General features: G+C 38.2%; 1 protein-coding gene across 1 annotated transcript in view; it reads right to left on the bottom strand.

Annotated features, from left to right (window-relative positions):
• The window catches only part of LOC145788549 (multiple epidermal growth factor-like domains protein 8), a 46,388-nt gene extending 28,357 nt beyond the window's left edge, over positions 1–18,031 (bottom strand). Inside the window, exons 1-10 of the mRNA XM_082600309.1 lie at positions 17,943–18,031; positions 16,603–16,821; positions 15,871–15,966; positions 10,391–10,740; positions 9,635–9,642; positions 8,268–9,310; positions 5,581–5,675; positions 993–1,147; positions 713–863; positions 351–489 (exon numbers count right to left, since the gene is read on the bottom strand). Of these exons, the coding sequence (XP_082456435.1) occupies positions 351–489; positions 713–863; positions 993–1,147; positions 5,581–5,675; positions 8,268–9,310; positions 9,635–9,642; positions 10,391–10,740; positions 15,871–15,966; positions 16,603–16,821; positions 17,943–18,031 (2,345 nt within the window). The remainder of the gene's footprint in view (positions 1–350; positions 490–712; positions 864–992; positions 1,148–5,580; positions 5,676–8,267; positions 9,311–9,634; positions 9,643–10,390; positions 10,741–15,870; positions 15,967–16,602; positions 16,822–17,942) is intronic.
• Between the last annotated feature and the right edge of the window lie 3,672 nt (positions 18,032–21,703).

Raw genomic sequence — 21,703 nt, forward strand, 5'->3', positions numbered from 1 at the left:
TGCTGTACTAGCAATGTTAACCATACCTCTAAACGGCGCAACCTGACTAATTATTTTGGCATCATGGCTGTTGGCACTCAGAAATTTAATTCTGGTATCCTAGCAATAACCCAGTCTCGCATCATTCGGGTCTTGTGTCATTTGTACCGCGTCATAAAGGCTTGCTCAGGTATAAATAATACGGCGATCCATACTTTGGAACTTGAAAACCAAACATAATTCTAATACCATTGTCTTGCTAAACAGTTGATCATTGAAAAGGATAGATACCGAATTAAAATTTGACGTTGATCAGAAATTTACGGGCTGGTCTACACTTTCGATTACAAGATACTGTATATCCTACAAACCTCGGTTTGGGTCCGCTTTTCCACTTGAGAGTCTCGCCGGATCTGTTTCCTTTGTCCGACAACGGGTTTTTAAAATCCATGAGCAACAACCTGGCGTTGCCTTCTCTATCGTCGCTGCTCAAGTACAACCTACCGATACCTGAGACAAGTGACTTCATTGAGTGAAATGTGTTGGAAAATGCAAATTAACAATTTAGTTTTATTGTTCTATCTGGAATATTGAACTTGCCGCTATACTTCGTTGATGAAATTCTCCACAGTAAAAGATTGAGTAAAATAGAGAACAGAAACGCAACTCTGGTGCAACATGATGACCCTTAAAATTTTACTAAAAATGAAATTCGCAACATGCAAGCAATCACCCCCAGCGGAGTCAAGCCTTATTGTTGGTTCAGAAGACAAAAATTCAGTGGAGGCAAAGATATGAAGAAACCCTTTTATCACCAAGGTGTGGTTGCCATGAGGGGGGCTGTCGACTTTGTTAAGATTGAATTCATCTTTGTTAAAATCCACCTAAAAATATTCAAAAAATAACAAAACAAGTTATCAAGAACAGAGCGATATTTCGCTTCCTTGCATGTTGATAAATTAAGTTTCAAGATTTCAATCTAGCAATTCCAAAACTTAAACTTGTCAACTTACCTTGTCAGGAGAAGTCAAACTTGGGTTATTGTAGTAAAAAGCGACTTGAAATCCAACAGGGACGTTGTTTTTAATGCAATCTAACGTTGTGTTTACCAGATTCGTGGCACCATTTCTCCAACTGTCATCCCAAGCAGTAGTCTGTCGACATTTGCCTGAACAAGTTAAGCATGTTCACTAGGGTGCACCATTCGTCATAAAAAACTTTAAAACTTCCGTCATTTCATCATAACTTTTTTTTACTAGTGAGGTTAGCTCAGTAAAAGACTACTTCAAAATTTGTGTCGTTTGGATAAAGTTTGACTCTCCCAGCCGGCCATTATTTAAGGCCACCTACAACACTTTTTGATGATTTACGCCACTACAGCGCGCTGTGCATAATAACCAACTAACAGTTTAGTTTCAGCAGATGCCTTTCTTCTTACTAATTTATTAAAAAAAATGGTTAAAATAGGATGAGAGGATGTAGAAATATAGGAAACTTTTATATATTCTAATGATTAAGATCACCTCTAGTGGTAAAAAGTTGGGGAAAATGGTGCACCCTAATGTTCACTACTTGCCAAGGCATGCTAAAGAAGAAAACAAAAAAGTAAACGCTACCAAGCTCAAACGCTTCCTGCTTTTTTTATTATTATTATGATCTGTGTGATATATTATATGTACAATCTGAATGTATATTTTGTTGCGGTTTCTTTTTCTACGTTTCATGTGGCCATGCCTGTTCCAAGCCTAGGCTTCCTGCATATTTTTCCATCGATTACCAAGTTGAAATTTTCTTGGTAAAACAAAGATTTTTTTTGGTGTTGTCTAAAAAGCTCAGGAATTATATACTTTGGGAAGTTTACAGTGTTTTCTTCTTCTAAGGGACAGTAGTTGATTCTTCTTCTTGCTTGTGAGGTAGCAATAGACCTTTTGCACATTCAAAATCACCAGAGCGTGACGTTTGAGTTACGCGGAGTCCGAGAGTTGAGAATCGCTTGTTTTCTACGGTTTATGAAGGCGTTTCTTGTTATTGCAAGTAAGCGTGAGGTCGCTGGCAGGTGAAAGTAAATTTTTTGTGTTTATGAATTGTTGTAGGTTATCGGTACACTTCAGTTCTTGTTCGTTTTAATCATAGTGTTGGCTAACAGAACAGACTAGGAAAGGCAATTTAGGACGGCCATTGTGGAGCGTGTGCATTTTGACCGGGAATTATGGATCACGTTAGTGGTAGGCCTACCTTGTCTTGCAACAGTTTATTTTCATTCTGCATAACATATGCTACAAACCAACCACACTTCATTGGTGATGTCAAGCATAGTCACTGGTATTTTCCTGTCGAAGACGTAAAATTGACAATTTTTTTTTATGGCCCGCTCTCTACATGAATGCGATGGCGTGCAATACTTCGTGTATTCAACACTTCGTCTTCACTCCTTTGAGGCTTACCTAGGAACGGTGAGATATTAAAATGTAGACTAATACCATGTATGCTAAATCTTTTTCTATAAGTAACCCTTTTTCGGCCATAACAGCATCATTGAAGTGCAGTTCATTAGCAGCTATTTTCTGCTTCAAAAGGTGAAAAATCCACTCCTCTTGACATATTTCTTTATGTCACTCACATTACCAGTGTACAACTGAGATACAAACATAATACCCCTATTTCTTGGATCAACTCCCACTAATCTAATGCTTTTGCAGTGTTCGTACTTTTATAGTTCGTGTACGTTTGCGACTGACGGTGAAGTGAGCATGGTGTTTCGAGACGTAGTCTACTTCAGTGCAGTCGATGATGATCATGGTGCTTGAGTAGCCTAGTCCTTTTTGAAGTCTGGCTTCATGGCTGCTATGATAACATCACGATGAGGGAATATGTTCAAACTAATCAACCTTAAATACATGAGATTCATTCATGAATGAAAAGTACGGTGTACGGTACAGTACGAATGCAGAACTAATACCAAACCTTGTGCTTTAAGTCTGTATAAAACAAACCCAGGCGAAGCTTCATCAACACCAAGAAAAAAATTCATCTTCTACCGCTATTCTATGTAGCCTAGATGCAGTGCTCCTGAATCATTTTGAGATATTTCGAAAGTAGCATCGTCATCAAGTTCTGCATCAACATTTTGATTTGCATGCTTAGCTGTTGAAGCTGTATAATATAGGAAATTCTTCCTATTTTTGCCTGGCAAGATCGCTTCCAATACAATAAAGAACTGGTCGAAGGTTAACACTTCTGTAGCCTAAGTTTACAACTTAAAAAAGTTTTATTTTCTGGAAAATTATACTGAAACACTGATACACGCCTGTAAAGACCACAAAACAACAGTTCAAGCAAACGTTAAACAATTTATTCGCCTGCAAACTACGCCACTAACCCTATCGCACAGCATTGCAAACAGCGGCTAGTCGTTCACGACTCCAACGTCACGCTCCGTTGGTTTGTTATGCAAAAGGTCTATTCAGGCAACGTCTCCCAATTGTTGCAACAAGTGCAATGTCTTCATATCAGGGTCCATGAGATCCACATGTTCTGCAGGTCGAAACACTGGACAGTGATTTATGATGTGCTGTTTGACATTCACCACAAACACAGGCAGGTGAGTCACACAATCTCCAGGTAAACATTTTGTGTTTGAAGCGACCAACACCAGTACGGAGGCGATTCAGATTTCAGAGTCACCCATTCTTTTCTTGGCAGGTCTGAGCCAGGTGGTACTGTAGTGACTGGTGTGACTTGGAATTGGTTGGGCCGTGAGATGGTTTCCCAGCAGTCTCTCCATGACTATTTCACAACAGTATTTGATTAACGACGTATTTCAAAAGATATCAGACTGCCCAGTTTTCGTTACTAGAAAAACTATGTTTCTGCTACATTCAGCTTATTTGTCACTTCCCCCAAACACTTAGAAAATTTTTCTTGTTTGATGTGTTGATTTGAGATTTACACGTTTTACATACCGTACATTTAAATAAAACTTTCTTGCCAGCTACCATGCAATTATGCATTCTTACAGTTTCAAACATGGTTTCTTTCCAATTGTGCGTAATTTTCAGTCTTCACCTGGATGGCAACACTTTTAAAGGAAACTTCACAATGATATACACAATACAGTAACAGTATCAAAGCACAAGCGCGGCCCAACCAGTACCGTAACAAAGTTGACTTTATAAGGCGTCACCTTCAACACCGAGCGTTGCCTTTGGGTTCATTGCAATCATCAAGCGTGCGTCTAAACTTCAATACAATACAGTACAGCACTACAGTTTGTTACAAAAGTGGTCCGCATTTTAGATTAGCCCGTTGGTAATCCAGATCTAGATTTTAACAACAGTTTAGATGCAAAAAAATTCTACATTTTTTTGCCATACAAGCGCAACGACCCAGCCAAAAGTCAGTCGTTTTTATTATGTTAATGCAATGTCTGCATACGTTGAATCTATTCAACAAGGATTGTGGATAGAAGACGAGACGCTCCTATTGATTTGAAATTAGCCCTTGCACGGACGCCTCAAGCTACAAACTTATCGCTTAAGTTCTGCCAGCCATAATAATTGGCACACATGAAACTGCGGTCGATCATGGCCAAAGGAAGTTTTAATATAATAATAATTGGTAACCTCGCAAACTAAGCCTTCAGGGCTAGCAGCGTGTAGCAGTGGCTTACATAGTTACATGATTATTTTTCACAAAACAGCATCTTTATCAATTAAAACTTGAACCGTGGAAGAAGATGCCAAAACAAAGAAAAACCATTGAAAATCAACACAAGCGATCATTTAAACCAGTGATTCTCAACCGCGGTCCTCAACGATAGAGCAAAAAGTATATATTATATTTGTGCAAGAACTGCCCAAAGTGGTGAGAATACATCGTTGACACATAATAAGTTAATTGACGTGCTAGCAAAGAAAATTCCTTATAATAACGTTTCTCTACACTCCGCACCACTGATACAGAGCAATTAGCTGTGTTTATCAGAGGCAAATCGTTATGCCAAACTTTAATATTTACAAGGAGTTTTTAACTTTACATTCTAATCACTGCGCAACTAAAGGGATAGCAATGTTTCGTGAACTTCGTGCAATTTTTATGGAAGCACACGTGGAACCGTCAAAGTTGTGTTCAGTTGCAATAGATGGGTGTCTCTTAGGCTAACCACTGTCCGATGGGTGCATGTTAAAAGAATCAAGGAATTCATGGACTCGTTAACAGATGGAGTGAAGAGGATAACTTTACTCTTGTAATGTGACACCACTGCATTTTACCCCAAGAAAATATCGTTCCTACGTCACTGAATATGCCGAATGTGATAGAATCGTAACATCAACAGTAAATTGGATTCGGGCAAATGCGCTTAACCAATGTTGCAAGTTTAAGCTATTTCTAAAATTTATTGATGCTAACTTTGGAGACGTGCTAATGTTCACTGCCGTTGGTAGTTAAGCTGTGCTACATGCCTAAAAAGGTTCTACGTTCTTCTCCGGAGATCAAGATGTTTGCTGAAGGTAAGAAAATCATCCCTCTACTGAAGTAACGAAGAATGGATTGCTGATTTGGTATTCATGGACATGGTTGATATCACCACACGGCACACACCGTTTGTCTTTGAACCGCTTCCTGCAATGGCAAGTCCTGTCATGATTTGTACAGCCATGTACAGCACAGTGTCTGCCTTCAGTGTAAAGCTTCGTCTGTGGAAGACACAGCTTGTACTTGGTTTAACGACATACTTTCAGAGCACCAAGTCAACGGATCATTCGAAAAGTAGCGGATTGTGCTAGGCATATTAGGGACGTGACTGGCAAGTTTGAAAATCGCATTAACAATTATTAATTCGTTCCTACTCCTGATAAAAATATTTGCATGGCAATAGACGCAGCGACTTGATTTTTAGCTGGACCTCTCAGACTTGAATTTAGATGAGGAATTGACAACCATTTCAATGTAATCATCATCTACTTCACTGTAAGAGTCGAGTCTCAGAGGAAAAGTATCCTAACTTGATACCCAATGTATTGAAAAATGCCTTTGTATTAGGATGAACATATACATACGTGTGTGAATGACTTTTTAGCAAAATCGTTGGAATTAAAACCAAATATCACAACTGATTGACGAACCATCATCTTAGCCAGCTTACTTCTCGCTTGGGAAAGCTTATTAAAAGTCAAAGCAATATTCAAGTTTCACATTACACTGCTCAGTCTGCGTTTTTTGTTTTACAGGAAGATGCTCTTTTATAACTTGTTTTATCATTGCGGCCCTTTACAAAATTTAGGTTTTAAATTTGACCCCCGCATTGAAAAAGGTTGAGAACCACTGATTAAAACTGTGAAGACTGAACAATCATGGCATACGAAAACTCTGTTTTAGACAACTCTGGCCATATTAAACCTTGAGTACCAAAGAACACTCGCATAGATCCTCCATCAATTTTTGTCTTTATCTGGAGACGGACAGAAGCGGACAACGTAAAATCAGTCGACCCTTTATCAATTTAAGTTCAAAGTAAAAAGCATAATAAGTTGAACATACAGTTACTCAGAAATTATTTACCACGCTTTTTTTGTTAAATCAAATCTTACTGTTGTCTGGAAGTCGATCTGCTCTGTTGCAACTCATATCCGGAATGCACCAGTTGCATTCGATAGTTTCCCAATCGTAAGTGTAATTTAATTTGTAGCTGGAAAGAAAATAAGTAGCATAATTACAGTACCGATCAGCGACCATCTCATCTCAAAACTGTATAAACGCCCCCTTTTCCTGACCAAAAAAATCACTGCAATTTGTCATGCTCAGTCTACAGTCTCAGTTTTGACAATTGGTCCGTCCGACAGCTTAGTCTAGTGCTCAACCTTGCCAACGATAAATCGACAAGATCAAGCAATGGTGGTTCAACTCTCGAGGTGTGCGATTGAGCGACAATTTGTGCATTGTATAATCCACAAACAACAATACTTCAACGGGTCTGCTAATATTCGGTGAGTCCGATTCGGAGAGTTCCCTATTTGGAGACAGCCTTTTTCGGAGAGTTCCCTATTCGGAGATTTTTTGAAATTTTTTTTGAAAATTATCGGAAACAGTAGCCTAATTATCATTGCCGCTTTTACATCGTTTTAACGTTGCTAAACATTCAAATCGTGCAGAAAAAAAACAGAAATAAAATGTTTGAACAATTAAATGAAAATTCGTCCTGTCAGTTCAGTTGAATTGTTTTCATTTGTGACCATCATATCAAAAACAATACACGTCAACATAGCAAAGATATTTAAGATATGAAGTGAGCATTCTGTTGCTCCGGTTTTCTTTGGTAAAGTTATGAATATGGAACGTACCATATCACTAGGGTCTTTCCGGTGTCATAAATATGATTTAAGATCTCAGTAATGGTTAGGTCTAAACCCCACTCATCTAAAGCTTCGAGAATTTCAACTATAAAAGAAACGATATTGTGGAATAAAATACAAAATTCTCTACTGTAAATAAACAGAAGGCGTCGTTGGATTTAGAATTTTGTAATAGTTGAGGATTCTAATATATTCTAAGTTTGCATGCAGAATGCGATGCAGGATACATGTCAATTTTATCTGAGCAAACATTAATAGTTCAAAAATAAATTTAATTCGCTTTTTAGTCTTAAGATCTCAATGATTAGGTCTAAACCCCACTCATCTAAAGCTTCGACTATTTTTTTCTGCACGATTTCAACGTTTAGCGACGTTAAAACGATGTAAAAGCGGCAATGATAATTAGGCTACGATACCGACGAATTTTCATTTAATTGTTCAAACATTTTATTTCTATTTTTTCTGCACGATTTGAACGTTTAGCGACGTTAAAACGATGTAAAAGCGGCAATGATAATTACGCTACGGTACCCGATAATTTTCAAAACAATTTCAAAAAATCTCCGAATAGGGAACTCTCCGAAAAAGGCTGTCTCCGAATCGGACTCACCGAAACGGGCCATTCCGACTTCAACAGCAAGCGGAAACTTAACTCAGTAGTCAAATCCAGTGACTGGGCCTGCATCAGTGGTCCGAAGGTTGTACAAGTATGGAAACTGCCAGGATTAAACGTCTAATTAGACTTTAAGTCCGAGAGTAAAGGTTCAAACAGTGAACTGTACAGTGTACATTATAGAAAAGTTAAATGTGATGTTATAAAAAAGTTGTACGTTCAAAAGTGCTTGAGAGCATATCGAAATCGTAGCGGTGAGAAATTAAAAAAATATCTACACAATAAAAGTGCAGCTGTTTTTATTTTGAAGTCGATTTACTCACCTTTGAAGCATGGAACAAGACAGGCACGTGGATTGTGCATCACAGAATCCAGGACATTTAGGAAAAATAGCTGTGGATTCTAATGTTGATGCGTGTTCGCTCCACGAGACATTAGAGCAAAAGCTGGCTTCATTCAAGGCAACGCAGGCTATGTTCGTGCACCAGACACAACGCTGATCCGTTAAGCAATCCGAGTCACGGACGTGGCTTCTGCAAATGGCGCTAACTGACATTGCGATGTTTTTCATGGCGAATACGGGCAATCTGTATACAAATAACTGGTTCGATACCATTCCGTTGTAGCCGCCATGAATAAAAAGTAAATGGCCCTTTTCATAAACGGCTGCGATGTGGGATAACCGGCCGCCGGGACTTTGGCCTTTGACATATGTCTTTGGTAACCAAATATTGCATCTGAGATTGTAGAAATACATGATATGACTGTGGCAACTTTCATCGTCTTCATGATTGTGTGTACTTCCACCAAACACAATCATGTAATCTCCTAACACACTGGCAGTGTGGTAGGCCATCAGTTTAGGAAGAGAACTGGCGGCTTTGACTTTAACCCAAAAATTTCTAGATAAGTCAAACGTAAAAATTTGATTTGATCTCTCAGAAGTTAAGTTCGAAGAGTAACAGTAGCCACCAAAAACGACCAAAGAGTGAGACGTCTTATCGTACACCATGCTATGACCAGCGCGCTTCAAAGTTATTGATGAAAAGCTAGCAGGGTCAGCATGTACTTTCTCCCATCTAACAGTCATCCAACTGAAACGGAAAATGTCCGATGACAAAACGGTTTGTCTTTCTTCTTGAGCTTGACCACCGAAGACATAGAGATACAAATCGTTTTCCATCTCCACCACTGCAGCCGCATGCTGAGACATTGGATGTAAAGTTCCCTTTAAGTTGTTTGGCATGGTTTCCCACTGAGAAAGCTCAATGTCATAAAACCACAGTTCATCTGTAAAAACACCATCGTCTGTGCTTCCGCCGAACACCAGTAAATAGTCGTCACCATTTTCTTGAAGGTGTGACATCTAGAAATCAAGTTGTGTCACGATCGCATCTACAAACTTCATTTTAGCATTTTCTATTTGCATTCAAGATCAAAGACCCAAAGTATTACTTTGTGGTAACTTTTCGCTGTGTTTCAATTTTTCTTAAAACAATTATTATAAGTTAAAAAACAACAAAGTAATATTCTCGTTGAATACAATCCCATGTAACAAAACAGTAAAGAAGTAAATTACGTTATTCAAACGTTACTGTTGCTAATCAATGTCATTGACAATGTTTGTTGCGAATGAAAAGGCCGGAAACTACTACACAGCTTAGACAGAAGTATTTGGCTCTATTTTCACCTGATTGTCTTCATAGAAACATGGTATGACATAATTACTTAATTCGCATGGCAACAACTATGGCACAAGCAAATTGAGAAGCCGATTGACGGGTATAAAAAGGTGATTCCAATTGTACGAGGTCTACGAGACTAATGTGGCAACTCTGTAATTTGCCCGCGCCGTTAGCTCAGTGGTTCCGTGCCCGACGATCTTGAGTCGACCCGGACTGGTTCGACTCTCGGAGTGTTCGCTTGAGCACCGCGTTCAGGACTGCTTTCCATTCAGCGGCAAATAGTGGATGGAATAATTACCCGGCAACAACACTTTAACTATTGGAAACCTTACTCTGTCAATCTCGGTAACCGGCCATGCGTCAGTGATTTAAAACCTCTACAAGAACGCGAACTGCCAGGAATAACTTATCAAAGGCTTTGTCATTGTCAGGCCGTGGATAAAAATTCAAAACCACACCAAACCTTCACAATTCACATAAGTGAGCTGTGTTTTCATTACTTAGTTCAGATAGATTTGGATGCCAAGAAAGTCCAAATGAAAAATAGGCATCTTATCTACTCGGTCACTCCAGGCTTTATTAAAAATTGCTGTGCTAAAATCCTTGTGCTAAGATTTCTTAGTCGAAAAAATGCTTGGAGTGTGTTGTCGAGCTCTCTTTAATCAGAGAGAGAATCTTCAGTATTCGTGGCAAACCCAGCACAGTAAGCTTATCTAACCTACGAATGATTTCCCTATGACTAGGTAGATAGTATTATATACATGTTAAGCAATTAAGCATTATCGTGTAATGATGCAGTACATCAACAAAACAAACCGTGTGATAATAGCGAGGAGATGGCTGTCGTACTGACGTTACGAGTTCCCAGTCATTAGCAGAGAAGTCATATCTGATTAATTTGTTGAATGCACGATTCAAATCGTATCCGCCAAAAACCCACAAGTACGGTGAAACATAGGCACCAGAATGGCCAGTCAAACCGGTAGTAAACCGCTCATCTTGATCAGCATAGTCATAGACAAGGACCCACGTGTTGTCGAGAGAATAATGATCCTTTGTCATTTCGCATCCAATCCCCATGTACATTGGGAAACACGTGCATCTTTTGGTGCTACAATGAATATTCATGGAATTTTATACCAGAACGCAAAAGTCGTAGGTTGCTCAACAAATCGCAGCGGAAAGATGAAAAACAAACCATTGGACACGTTCGCAGCAAAAACATTGACTTATAAAAAGGAAATCAGCAAACTGGTATCAAAATTGGTTATAAGGCAAACAGTACTCGTAGTCTAAAGCAGTGGTTTTCAAACTTATTTGAACCACGGCACATCAAAGAATTTCAGAATCTATTGGGCACTTACTCCGTCAATCTTTTCTTTCGAAATATTGTTGTTTAATAACTTTTTGATCGAAACTGCTACCTTGGATAAACTAGTATATATACATAATACAGAAGTTATTTAATAAACTTTAATTTAATTAACTTTAGTAGAGAGATAGTTCTTAAATACCATTGCATAGACAGATAATTGATAGCAACTTGATAGGATTGAATTGCATAATTCAAAAACAATACATAAAAATAAAAGATAACTACATAATTTCGAACGTTTTCGGCAAAACTTTCTGCCCTCATCAAGAAAATAACTTAATTTATTTAAACAGACATCTTGCTTGTTGCATTGCGCAACGCTCACTGCTTCGGCAGTTTGAGCACTCTGGCAAGATGGGTGAAAGTATCCAAATGTGGTTCCTTGCGTACCACAAATGGAAAAATCCCACGCTGCATTACTTACGGTATATAGTAATAAGGCGTTCATGTCTAGTGTACGATTTACTGCACTGAGGAGACCTTAAGGTTGAAACAGTGACGTCCTGTCTGCAGTTATGTAATGCTCTTGGTTCGCCAATTGAGCACTTTGCTAGCAGACATCTTGCTTGTTGCATTGCGCAAAGCTCACTGCTTCGGCAGTTTGAGCACTCTGGCAAGATGGGTGAAAGTATCCAAATGTGGTTCCTTGCGTACCACAAATGGAAAAATCCCACGCTGCATTACTTATATAGTAGGGTAGGTCGATTTTCACATAAAATTGTCGGATTGTCGCATAAATCGGTATTTAGGTGAGGCTTGCCATACTAAATAAAGTGTTAAAATTTCAATGTGATGGTGTGCTCCTAACCACTTACCCCAGGTGGTATGGAAAAATACAATTTTTTAGTTTACGGTAAATTATATTCAATAGGTAGGCTAGAGTGAAAATGAAACACAATTGAAATGTAATGAGTTAAAGCCACACCTGGATGTTAAACTAAACAACACAGTCTTTCTTTGATTCAAATATAGGCCGCTGATTCCTTGCATCTAAGATAGAATAAATTATAGAGTTCCGTTTCTCCTTTCCGACAGCTTTTTGAGGTTGACCTCAGCGACTACATGAATCATTCTTTCAACGGCTTGAGTCTGTGGTGTGTATGACGACTTTACTGGGACTGACTTTACTGCATCTCAAAGTTCATCCTTACGCTTAGTTCTTAAGTTAGATGGTAATAATGGTGGTTCAGTTACGTCAATCTGTGTCCAGTCGATCATATCAATATAATCCATCGCATTAAGATTAAGTTGATCAGCAGGGCGATGGAATCTTCAAAGTATTGTAGATGAAAGCTTTCGTGCTTTCAGAATTCGGCTAACAGCTACTTCACGAATGGCAGGTCTATTGTCATTAAACATGGCACACAGCAAGTTTTCGGAGTGAGCTGCATAACCATTTTGCTTGATCGATTTGTCGATGACAGACTGCACTTCTACTGGCTCATGTCCACGACTGAGTTGTATTACAAGAAAAAGTACTGCTGGAGCATCGCTGATATCTGTGGCCATCTTAGTGCATACCATACAGGCCTATATACAATTGCAATGAATCAGGTCGTGTCAACAGCTTCTGATGGATGGGTTTGACTAACATAATAGCGGCACATTCGATTTGCTCCTGTAAATGATTATATTTCCCAGAATCTCTGTGTAGCCTAAGAGTGTTTCAGAGCATTCCCAGAACTGATTGCATGGCAGATTTCCAAAAGGTACATCTGGTCTGTGCTTAGATCTTTGAATTGTCCAATTTTGGCAAATGGAGAGTTTCAATTTTATCAAATAATGCAATCTCCAAGGCTATAAGGTTTGACCACAGAATAACGCCATTTCACCAATGAATGTTTCTGGACCAGTTGTCTTCCCAAATAATCCAATTAGATGCTTCAATGGTAACTCATTGATGGGCAGCATAGGCCAACATATATTCCACTGAACTTCAAAAAGGATATGATCTTCTATTCTAGCAATTACTACATTACGATTCCCAGTGTTCACTGCTGCCCTGTCACAACCTGTTATTCGAATTCTATTCATGTCCACATTCTCGTCGATCATAGGCTACATTTTAAAATGTCAACTGAACGACCACTTGGTGTTGTGACATGAGAGATGTAGATGTCACCAGGTTGTATCAGTAGAACGTAATGGTATTCTTTTATTTTTCTCCTGTGGTGGTAATCATCAAAGACATAATATGATTCATCCTTTCTCCCATCGAAATAGAGCGATATAAAATTGTTGACGACATGTTGTGTTGGTTTCAATCCAGTAGCCTACGTCCCTTGACTAGGCTATGTCTCACTTTCCGTGGGTCAACAATGATGTCTGTGGAGAAGTCTTTTCCTAACACATCCTTTAAAGTAGCCGTGGCAATAGCAGCAACTGTTTCGTCAAAAACCATCTTTTGATGGGCTTCCCTTGCAACACAAGGGGTTGGGATGGTATTGTAGGCACTACTTGTTGAGACACTCTCCATGAAACTCGGATCATTATCGGATGAATAAGATAAAGAGTCAGTTTCACAAATTTTTTTTTTGTGGCGTGCTAAACCGCACGACTATTAGAAGTTCGCTCATTGCGCAGGATTGCCGGATTGGGCGAAAAAATGAGATAAAATGACAAAAATGTCCGCAACTTTTCGCCCAATCTGGCAACCCTGTTATAGAAACAGAGGGTCATTGGGGTAATGGGTTGCTGTGCACCAAACGATTTTAAACTTTGAGGAAATGTTTAGAAGGTAAAGTGGCACCTGTGTTCAAATTTATGTGATAAATGGAGAAATCGACCCACCCTATTATATAGTAATAAGGCGTTCATGTCTAGTGTACGATTTACTGCACTGAGGAGACCTTAAGGTCGAAACAGTGACGTCCTGTCTGCAGTTATAAACAAAACAACATATATTCGTCAACAACACAACTTGTAGCCTACAGTTGTAAACAGTGACATCATAAAGCCACAACAATAAAAGGTTGCCACCAGGGTTGGAAAAAATCATGATTTTTTTAAAAAAAATCGGATTTTTTTGATTTAAATCAGATTTTTTTTATATAAAAAAGCGTCGAGTCTACTTGGGGGAAGAGATCATTTTAGTAAGATAGCAGAATTATTTTTAACCCCTTGATTGATTGAAAGGCTTTGCTTTGCAAGTGTTTAATCATTTTTATTATCATATTGTAGGCTAGCCTGTCTAATGTCTATTGCACATATTTTTAAGTAGGTGTGACAGGTTGCTTTATACTAAATCATAATGTGCATATCGCGATTGAATTACGTCTCAGACTGTCATCTCACTACACTAAGATCTTTCCTTACGTTTGAGCACACATTACTTTGCTTTTTTGCTCAACTGATGCATAGCCTTTTTGCAAAGAAAGTTTAACTGTTTAATATATGTTACTGACGCACCATACCAAAATAATAAAAGTTCAGATGACACAAAATTGCAGTTTGTTTTGCATTGAGAAGTTTGTACAGAAATACAAGCTCGCCAGCTTTTGCAGTGCCCAATCGATTTCGAACTTCTGATTGAACCAGACCAAAAGTGGAAAAAACTCGCTCAAAAACTATGTTTGGTGAACAACACTGTTTGTGAACTGCCAAGTAAACTAAGTTGCCTTTCAAAACATGCATAGCCTATAGCCTTAAGTATTTAAATATAACTTTTGTATTATAGAGAAGCAGTGAAACGTTTGTTGATGTATTTATTTTTATTTTAGCAAATAAAAAATCATTTGATTTTTTTAATTGATTTTTTTGATTTCTATTGTTTGATTTAAATCATGATTAAAATCAATGATTTAAATCATTTGATTTAAATCAACCAACCCTGGATGCCACACCAAGAATTTGTAATCATGCAAACATGACAAAAAAATGCCTTTATTGATGTCAGAAAAACAATCGTGCATCAAAATTTCATCAGCAGCAATGATCCCAGCTAACCACTTGCAGACAAATAAAAAACAAATATGAGAAATAGCTCGCGGCACTCCGGAGTAAATTGTTAATGGCACAGTTGAGAACGGAATGGCCCGTTTCGGTGAGTCCGATTCAGTGAGTCCAATTCGGTGAGTCCGATTCCCTATTCGGTGATTTTTTGATTTTTTTTTTAAAATTATTGGGTACTGTAGCCTAATTATCATTGCCGTTTTAGGGTTAGGGGTTAGGAGTTAGGAACTCACCGAATCGGACTCACCGAATAGTAGCAGACCCGGTGGAGAACCACTTGTCTAGTGGATATAAATTAGCAGTACTAACCATTAGATAAATCCAATAAAACATGACGACTATATTGTGGTTGTACATTAACTCACAAATTTTGGGCAAAGTTCTCCACTCGGGCCAAGTTGTGCTGTTTAACTACTTTTTATTACTCACAATTGGTGGTCACAGGTCCCCTGATTTCGGCCATGATAGTCGCTACATGAATTCGGGCAAATGTGTTTACTGCAATCCGCACCACCCCATTCCTTTTCACATTGACATCTTTACAAATGGCATACAAAATCATTAATGATGGGCATTTGAATCCTTTATGCCATCCAGTATCACTTTTTAAACTACCAGAATCTATTTAAGTAGCACATAACAAAAAATATTCTGACAATGCACTTGCTAAATTAAGACCTTTTCAGGCTCTTGATATTTTTTATATTAGAAAAAATATTGCGGCTTATCAGCAAGAATAAAGGAGGTTGAAATGAAATAAGAGTCACATTGATCATTATTATCCTTGCTAATAAAACTGTAACAAGAGCTAAAACTTCCAAATTAGGCCGTGCAATCAATTTCGTATACGTTTCCAGCTGATTCATCATCTAGAAAATTCTGTGTTTAACAAAAGGTAACCAAAAGGTAACTCACTGGTTTTGTTGACAAGTTCCATGATTACTACAATTATTAAGACAAGGATATATGTGAAAAGTTGCATAGAATCCATCCAACTCATAATCGCGGTCACTGCCAATTTTGATAAATATCACATTAAGTTATTTTTACGCATTATGGCAAAATCGATTCTAAATAAATTACGCCAAAAGGTTAGATTGTTGTGCAAATACCAGCATGTGATGAATGCAAAATAGCAGCACTGCAAAAAACAGGAATTGAATATTATACATACATTGCATACACATGAAATAACAACAAATGGTAATGCCTCCACTTCACATCAGGCCATTTGATTGTAATTTTGAAACCAAATTAGGAACTCCTGCATTAAGATTTTGAGAACTCTTATTATTGCAGGTTAAATAAAAACTTACATATGCAAATTAGAGTGTGATTAAAAATAAAAAAATTGAATTTTAAAAAAAGTTCTAAAATGGTGGCCTAGGTCTAAAGAGCATGCCCTGTTAATTACATTTGTGCGTACTGCGCAGTTTATCCCAACAATTTCAGTATAATTGTGGGGGGCAATTCCATAAAACTGGTGTAATGTGTGAGCTGTAGGTCATAGAAATTAACAACTACAATAAATTAAATTTAACGCATGGTAAATCTATAGGCTAAACAATCATCAAATATATTCAGTTACGATAGCATTTAGAACGAATGCCAATAGGCTAAGTAATGTATAATTGTATAATGTGTTACCTAATAAAGTATATCATCATAGCTTGAGAACGAATATGAATTTGTGCCAGAGAAGTTGATTCAGAATTCCCACTCAAAGTAGCCAACAATTTATCACTATAACTTGAACCATTAAAAATCATAATATAATCAAAAGAACATTCAGTTTTTTTCTTGCTAAATTCCAAAGATATAAAAGGAAAATTGATGGGATCCGGGTTGCTTATTAGCCATTCACGCCTGCAATTGATAAGCATCGAAGAATTACAACATGCACAGATCAAGTCAATTAAAAAACAATATATCTAATTATCTAACCAAACAACACCATCAGCAAAGCCAGTCATAGTATACTACACAGAATGTTTTTTGGTCTACCAAACCTTAGACAAACATTACACTTTAGTTACAGTGGACATTACATATTCTCAGAAGTTGGGATCAAGTCATATCGCAAATATGTTGAAACCACAAACAATTGAAACATTTTCTCCATAAAATGCCCACATGGTCGTTTAGAGCTCTAAACATAGGGGTAAAAAAGGTCATTTATGCCTGATAGGGTTTTCAGATCCTTATAAGATCTCTGTTAATGGCACCACAACTCTGAAACTCAATTTGAAGCAAAGCTTCCAAATATTAGCCTACAAATATTCTGATTGGTTTGCGTGCCAGAAGCATTCAAAAACTGAAAAAAAAAAACACTTGTAGGGGGAAAAAAATTAGAAATTTGATGGCCCACCTAATGCCCATGCATCAAGAAATGTTGTTTTTTTATTTTTAAACTGTATGTTACAGTTTATAATGATTTAGCACAGCAATTTGTAGTCTTCTTTTATACTTACAATAGAAGTTATGGGGCTCTGAAAATGGCAAAAATTGCTATTCACTAGCCCCACAAGTCTAAGATAAGGGTGGTACTTGAAAGTCAAATGGCTGCCATGGACAAACCCTTAATGAGATATTGACCTAAAATTTGGGATTCTTTTGTTTGGTAGCCTAAGGCATAGTAGGACAACTTTTCAGCAAAATTTGAGAGGGATCATACTCAAGATATCTTCATATTGGCTGTTTTCAGGTGGAATGATCCTTTTTTTGTTTTTATTTTTCAAGCTCTATGTGGACCCGGTAGAGTTCATTCAAATTTTGTAATATTTTACATAATTGATTTTTTCTAGGCGTAGTGCAACTTTAATATACTGCTGTGAGAAAATTTTTTCATGTGGGAGGTTTGATGCACTCTTACCTCTATACTATAAATGCAGCAAAATAATTATCAAATGCTATCATCTGCAGATTTACTCTCATACAAAAAAAATTATGATTGATAGCCTACATTGTGGAATAGAATTCATATATACCTTTGATTAGATTGATATTCATCGCGGCCAATTGAAATTATTCCTGTGGTAACATTTTCAAAAACTGTTTTGCTTTGGAAACTTTCCATTGAGGTGAGAAAAAACACAAAACTGAAAATGGTAATCTTGATCCATGCCATTGAGTCACAAAAGCGACAAGATTCTCTTTAGATGCACTCTATGTTTGATAATTCACCTAGAGTGAAGCATATTGCACCAAATAATTCTATTCTTAGCAAACAAATGAAACTTAATAGAGCTTAACAAATAGTAGTCTGAAAAGAATCTACTTTAGGTCTTTAGGAAAAGTTTATTTCTTTATGACATACAGTATTATAAAGCTTTTAAGACAACAGCTATATCATGCCTCTTCCAAAAACTGTCATCTTCCAACTATTTGACTGTTTCAAGGATGTGATTGTCAGGGAGTTAATTCTTATTGGGATAAACATTAAACAATGATCTGCATTTTTCTAAAACATTATTCTTAATTCCAAAGTTGCCTAACCTCAATAAATTGTAGCCTACACAAGTAATTTTGATTGTCATTAATAACTTTTATAGTTGCAACGTGTAGTTTGATTTGATTTTTATGATATTATGTCAAAACTAAAATGTCAAAATTATTCCTGCAACATACTATTGTCCCGACGAAATTCTTGATATGGTATGGCATTATTTCGATTTTGAAAAACTGCAATTTCAACAGTTTATGTTTGACCATGCACCCTTGAAAAAACAGTATGATATTCCAATTGTCGACAGAAAAGTATAAAATTATTATATATATAAATATTATAGAAACAAGCCCGATAATTCCTGTAGTATGGACAAAAGTAGCTCAATTGAATATACATATTTGAGCAGGAAATCAAGGGCCCCATAATGGATGCTTGCACCGGGGCCCCGACTAAAAAAGCTGCACTCTGTACTGTAGTCTGTTGCAGCACTGCTTTATACCAGACTACCAGAGTTGCCAGGCATTCGCCCCCTGCTCCCTCCCCTGGTTGAATCAATGACAAACAATGACTGATTTGCTGTCTGGCGGGGGTTAACGCCCTCTAGGCTAAACTAGGCTTCATAAGTAGGCTATAATCTGTGTATATATTATAGCCTATCTTTCGCATGAGATACAAACTCTCCCATTCATTTTCATGTTTTTTATTCAATATGAGAAAGAGCGAAACATGATTGTTGTTTACAGTATCCTAGCCTAAATGTGATGAACATGCCAATAAGAACGGTGGTGTCTTTCGTAACATGATTGAGGTTTAAGTCGCGTTCTCAATAATTGACCAATGAAGTTCAGCAGTCCACAAACAGTGGCGTATTTAGAAAGTTTGTTAGGAGGGAGGGCCAAGACATTGTGTCAGTCAGCGCCTGACTGGGCAATTGGAGGCCAATCATTAACTCGTGCGTAGTTCTTATTAAGCTTACAAAATCTTGGTTTGTCCATGTTGAAAGATTTTTGAAGATTACCAAATCTGGAAGCCCCCGGTGCGTCTGACCAGGAAGTCGCCCCATCATTGCCTAATTTATAATCAGAGGTGGGCACCCGCTACTTTTAAAGTAGCGCGCTACCCGCTACCGCTACTCGGGCCAAAGTAGCGCGCGCTACCGCTACTTCTTCCGCTACTTTTGTCTGAAATAACACTAGAAAATACTCAAGTCCCTAGTGACGCAAAAATGACATTGAAAACGAATGTTATCATTCGTTTACGCTGTCATTTTAACGTCGTTATAGAAAACACATTCTAAGGAAAATTTATTGTTACGAATCTTTCAAACACACGACCATTTCAAAATGAGAGTCACTAAGTCTTGCCCGCTTTCGCTTAAGCACATCTTTTCCAACAGAGAAAAGTCTCTCCACCGTAGCACTGGAAGGAATGGGGGTGTTGTATTTAATGAACAGTTGTATTTTATTTGTATTCCGCCCCGATAGCTCAGTGGTTACGCGCCGGGCTCAAGATCACACGGCGCTGGTTCGACTCTCGGGGTGTGCGCTTGAGCAACGCATTTCAGGACTGCTCTCCATTCAGCGGCACCTAGTGAATGGAATAATTTCTCGGCAACAAGACTTCAACAATCGGAAAACTTCACTCTGCCAATCTCGGTAACCGGCCCTGCGTCAAGTGCCTCTACAAGTATGCGAACAAGTACCAGGAATAACCTATCAAGGCTTTGTCAGTCCGAGGATAAAGATTCAAAACCAAACCAAACCAAACCAAACTCGATATTCGAAAGGCTCAAGGACTTGCTCCTGTCCGAAAAAAAGGCGTCCACAATTGCTGCTTCCTTCTGCACCGACGTTTCACGGGATGGCGCAAACACTCCAAAAATACATCCTCGGAGTCATGACTGGTGTTGATGTCACTCTTCTCGGTATCAACCTGGCTTGATGTCTCAATCAACAGTCGAATTACATCTGTGTTGACTTTTTCTCGCAGTGCGTCAGCATCATCCGTGGAAACGTAGTGCAGAAATTGTAGCCACGACGTCTTGAAGGAGGGATGAAAACATGATGCCATAACGCATTTCATGTTGTTGAAGCACTTGTTGAATCGTTTCTTCACCCCTTCAAGGACTTTCACTTTCAACTCCTCACAGGTCACAAGATCACTGATTTCAGTCAACTTCTTCCGCAAATTGTGATGGTTGGAAGCAAGACTCGTAATACGCCTTGGACTCGCCCTGGAGAATGTCTAAAGCCTGGCAGATAGGCTTCATCACACGGAGATATTCGCCGAAGAAATTGACGTCAGCTAGAAAAGACCGAAACTTTGCAACCAAGCCGATTATATAGCTGCTTGACCACGCCAGTATTGCAAAAAAAACAAGCAACTTTTTCAATTTAAATTAAAAAGTAGCGGGTAGCGGGAGTGCGACTGAAAAAAAGTAGCACCTTTCTCGCTACCGCTACTTTGGAAAAAACATAGCGCCGCTACTGCAGCCGCTACTCCAACTAAAAAGTAGCGCGCTACCGCTACTTTTACCAAAAAAGTAGCGCCGCTACAAAAGTAGCGCGCTACTGCCCACCTCTGTTTATAATGCATCTTACTGGTACCGCGCCCAAATTACATTTTCAATGGCTTTGTAGCCTGCTTATCGGTAGGTAAGCAAGGGTGTGTTGTCTATTCAATGACGCCATCACAAAATTCTCCTCTGCTCACTTACGGTACAAACAAGTGACAGCTAGGCCTATGCATGATGTACAAAAATTTTCTACATATTACACACATTCAAGACGTCTAATAGCATTAGCAATTTGTGTTGTATGAATACAGAAGCAGGAAACTGTGTTCTGTTTCTAAATTTTAATTGCATCTACATTCCTGCAACAGAGGTATAGACGGAGGCTGGTTTAGTGTACCGGTACTCCTATTCTTCTCCCAAGACTGTGACTACAATTAAAATCCACGCCAGGTCCAAATGTTTTGAGACTCTATTGACTCCAAACTCTAATCCGAGTCCAAATGCCTTCCCTATCCTCTGTCAAGAAAAGAAAAGCCTACTTTTAAATGAAAAAGTTATTGCTTAGGAAATAAAAGCATACAAGTGTACAAAAATAACAACAGCGCCAAATACGTAGGCTACAACGTAAATACCTGCATGTTAAAAGCATGAAATGGCAAAAATCAGACTCTGGCTGCCTACAAATCAACTGCTTTTTCAAAAGAATTTCATACTCCAACTCTACTTCCACTGAAACCCTAGACTCCAGCTCCAAATACTGATATACCGGTACCGTACTCCAGCTC

Source organism: Aplidium turbinatum, chromosome 2 (genome assembly GCF_918807975.1).
Source record: "Aplidium turbinatum chromosome 2, kaAplTurb1.1, whole genome shotgun sequence".
NCBI classification, from domain to species: domain Eukaryota; kingdom Metazoa; phylum Chordata; class Ascidiacea; order Aplousobranchia; family Polyclinidae; genus Aplidium; species Aplidium turbinatum.